This window comes from Anopheles cruzii, chromosome 3, assembly GCF_943734635.1.
Source record: "Anopheles cruzii chromosome 3, idAnoCruzAS_RS32_06, whole genome shotgun sequence".
NCBI classification, from domain to species: Eukaryota; Metazoa; Arthropoda; class Insecta; order Diptera; family Culicidae; genus Anopheles; species Anopheles cruzii.
In genome coordinates, this window is record NC_069145.1 from 82454380 (window position 1) to 82458151 (window position 3772).

Sequence of the window (3772 nt, forward strand, 5' to 3'; positions counted from 1 at the left end):
AAAAGCGCTCCGGCACCGAACTCGCGCGCCTTATCCGTGATCTGCCGGAGGGCGGCTTTGCGCATCGGTGGCGTTCCGTTTTTGATCTTCAGCAACAGTTTCATGATTTTGCGCTCCTTCTGCTCCTCCGGACTGAGCGACTCCTCGTCCACCTCGACCAACAGCTTGTCAAAGTACTGCGCATCCTCCGGCTTCATGAACGGCAGATTGCCCTTCGGTTGGTTGTCGACAAACTTGGACGATTTGTCTTCAGCTTGCATGAAGAATCCGGCCGGTGTTCCAGCCATCGGAGTTGGAGTGGCCGTTAGTTTGCGTGCCGGGGTGCGGATGGGAATGTAACCGGCCGGAGGGGGCAACACCTTGTAGCCCGGAGGAAACATTACGTCCAACTCTTCATCGGTAAACGGCCGATTGCGTTCGTCGATCTCCTTCTCCCACCGGTACGCCTGCAGCTGTTCGGGCGTCATCGAAGCGAGATGGCCCGGTGTCGGAGTGGCCATTGCCATCGCTTTCACTCCCACCGGTGTTGTACCGCCCGGTGTCAGGAGCGGCGTGGCATTCCCACTCGGGGTCGCCCCGTGCAGTGTCGGTGTCATTGCCAGCGAAGGGGTCATAGCGGACGGGGTGGCATTCGAGGGTGTTTCGTCCCAACGTGAGCGGCGCTTCGAAGCTGGCGTCGTACCTTCGAGCATGCTATCGGCTGTGGCCCTGTCCGCGCGCGGTGTCTCGGCCCACGAGTGGCCCGGTGTTTCGCGTTCCGTTTTCGGTGTTTCGTCCCAACGATTGCGGCGAGTGGACTTTTCAGCCGGCGTCTCACGTCCCGGTGTCGTGGCCGTTCCGCCGGCATGGGCCGGTGTGGCGTCCCAGATTCGAACGTTCGGCGTAGCGCCCGGTGTTTCGCTTCCCTTGTGGCCCGGCGTTTCATCCCAACGGTGGTCTGCGGGTGTTTTCTGTGGAAAACAAATGGATGGAGATGACTCCCTAGGCCAAACAGCTAGCTTCGCTGACTTACCTCCGCATCCCAGGTCGGTGTGGCCGGTACGGCCAACTTTTTCGGTGGCACAAATTGCTCCTCTACCGACTGGTCCCAGCGGCCGCGCTTTTTCGGCTCCACTTTGTTGTTCGCCGTTCCGTTGGATGATATTTTAAGTGACCCGTCTTTGGCTTGCTCCTGAATTTTCTTTCGCAACTGCAAATCGGAAACAAATACCAGTTGGTAAACATCTAACGATTTGGTAAACTAGCGTTCATTACTCACCTCTGCTTCTTCTCCCTGAAGCATCTGTTCGCGACGGATTTCCGTGTACATTCGAGAGCCAACGTCCGGTGTTTTGCCACCTAAAGAAGAGCAATGAAAGCTATTCAATTGAGTCCCGACACGGGCTCCATGAAAGCCTTACCATCTGCAAACGGATCCACTCTTTCGGGTGATATGACCAGTCGGCGACGTTTTTGTCGGTACTCATCCTCCTTCTCGGCCACCGTGGGCCTCCGGCGTTCCGCGAACGGATCGTAATCCTTCTCCGACTGCAATAGAACACAACGGTAAGCGTGGTGGATCTCTTCAACGTTCGCCGCAAACCCTCCGCTTACCTGTACGACCTCATTGAGCAGGGCGGCCGGTGCCGTGTAGCCCATGTGCCGGGTGTTACGCCCGATCGGGAGTCCATCGTCCTCCTCGTCGTCGATGTCATCGTTCGGTGCGATCGACGTTACGTAGCCCTCGTATTTGCTGTTCTGGTTGGCATCGTCGTACAGCTCGCTATCGTAATAGCCACTCTCGAGCAGTCCCACTCCCTTATCTTTGGCCGCTTCCGCATTGATCTCTTTCTTCTTCGATTGTATCTCAAGTATTTGGGCCTCAAGATCTGCAATGATACGGGCGTACGGCGCGGAACGAAGTTCAAAGGTTCAATTAGTTCAAAGGTGCACCAAATCTTCCGGCCGCAGGTGCATCAAGGTAATATGGCTGCACGGGAGCACCAAACATTGGGGGACGCCGTGTTTTTCCGATAGTTGCGCTGCCGTATCACTCGAAACTTTTGTGCGCGGAACAACAGCGTGGCTCGCCGAATCGATTGCAGATATTTTGCTTCAGTACTTACCTTCGTGAGTCTTGGGAATATCCATTATTTGCTGGAAAGCTGCGAAAAGCTGGATTCTGGTGCTGTATATTTTCCCTCAACTTTGACAGCGACGGCCAATTTTTCGGATGGTGTGAATGTGTGAGTGACGAGTGACGTACGCGCCCATGCAGCTCAATCAAACAATGTTTGCTGCATGGGCAAAGTTTTTTCGCGTTCGCGTTTTTTCCAAAATAAAGAAAAGGAAAATCAAAAGAAAAAGATGGAATTATTTTATTTTGAATTATTATTTTAGAAATAACAAAAATTTGGCTCGAAATTTTGAATTTGTTTCGAGTCTCGAATAACGGCCGAGTTTCGAAGAGTTTCGCCCGTGAACTGACAGCCGAGCGTAAGCCCTTGTGACATTTGGAAAGAATAATAATAAAAATAAAAAATAATAATAATAATTAAATTCGCAGCCTCAGAACAAAATTCGCAGCCTCAGAACAAAATTCGCAGCCTCAGTAAAAAATTCGCAGCCTCAGAACAAAATTCGCAGAAATAATAATAATAATAAAAAAAGAAAAAAGAAACCTTTGTTTGTAAACAAATCGCAAAGCGGCAAAGCGAAGTGAATAGACGCATTGTATAGTTTAGTTTTATTTTTCTTTTCGAGAAGTTTGTTATCGTGTAGGGGTTTTCCTTTCGGCAAAAGTGCATCCCTGAATTCGGCGCCACAGCGAACAGCAGCAGGCGGAGTAGACGATCTACTCCACCGGTGATCCAGCGCCTCGGAACGCACCGCGCTCTCGTAACCACGGTACCTGGACCACGGTGGCTGCACGAGGATGCTGGAGAGACCCTGTGACGAGAGCAAGCCGCGCAGTGGCAGAGGACCGGGGGCGAACAGACCTGCTGTTTACTGGTGGACAACGGATATTGCGGAAAAGCGCCAAATCTGCGTAGTGGCCCGACGACGCCTGCGAAAAACGCAGGACGCCAGCGTCCGTGCTTACCGAGCCGTTGAGTATATGCAAACAAAGAGAATGCTCGACAGCGCCATCCAGGAAAGCAAGCAGCGTTTCGCCCAGGAAGTCGCAGACTCGTTGGAAAACGACCCGTGGAGGACGATGGAGAACGACGCCTACCGAACGGGGGTGGGCTGGCTCACAGGCGGACGAATGCGCCAGGAGGAGGACCAGGAAGTGCTGGGTGGCACTGTGTGTGAGTTATTCCCGCAACAACCACCAATGTTCTGGCCTGAATCAACGTGCCAGGAGACAGCGACTGGAACGATTTGCGAAGTGACGGAGGACGAGTTAACGGCCATTACCAACGGACTTAGGGGTGCAACGTTGAATTGCAGAATGTTGCACGAATTATTGTGACTTCCCGCAAAATGCCACAAAGTAAAAGAATAAATCGAATAAATAAGATTAAAGGCTCGAAACGTGAAATATATTTGTATTCACCCTGTGTTTTTCAATCACCCTGTTTTGTTTACAATGGAAATTGACAGTTCGAAGTCTTTCCCAAAACACAGGCTTGACACGCAAACTGAATTTTCGGGACTTTGTTCCGTGATAACATATTTTTGTGTAATTTTACGGTTTTTCGCGATATCTAGGGGTGTTCGTAAGCATGGCAGATACGGAACAAATCGAAGACGACGAGGTGCAGGAGATACTGAAAACCGGAACCGATCT

At 51.6% G+C, this 3772-nt stretch overlaps 1 protein-coding gene across 1 annotated transcript in view; it reads right to left on the reverse strand.

The window, feature by feature from the left end:
- The window catches only part of LOC128271144 (splicing factor 3B subunit 1-like), a 4002-nt gene extending 1828 nt beyond the window's left edge, over window positions 1-2174 (reverse strand). Inside the window, exons 1-6 of the mRNA XM_053008583.1 lie at window positions 2106-2174; window positions 1594-1868; window positions 1401-1527; window positions 1259-1338; window positions 1013-1189; window positions 22-950 (exon numbers count right to left, since the gene is read on the reverse strand). Coding sequence (XP_052864543.1) covers window positions 22-950; window positions 1013-1189; window positions 1259-1338; window positions 1401-1527; window positions 1594-1868; window positions 2106-2130 — 1613 coding nt within the window. The 5' untranslated portion in view covers window positions 2131-2174. The remainder of the gene's footprint in view (window positions 1-21; window positions 951-1012; window positions 1190-1258; window positions 1339-1400; window positions 1528-1593; window positions 1869-2105) is intronic.
- Between the last annotated feature and the right edge of the window lie 1598 nt (window positions 2175-3772).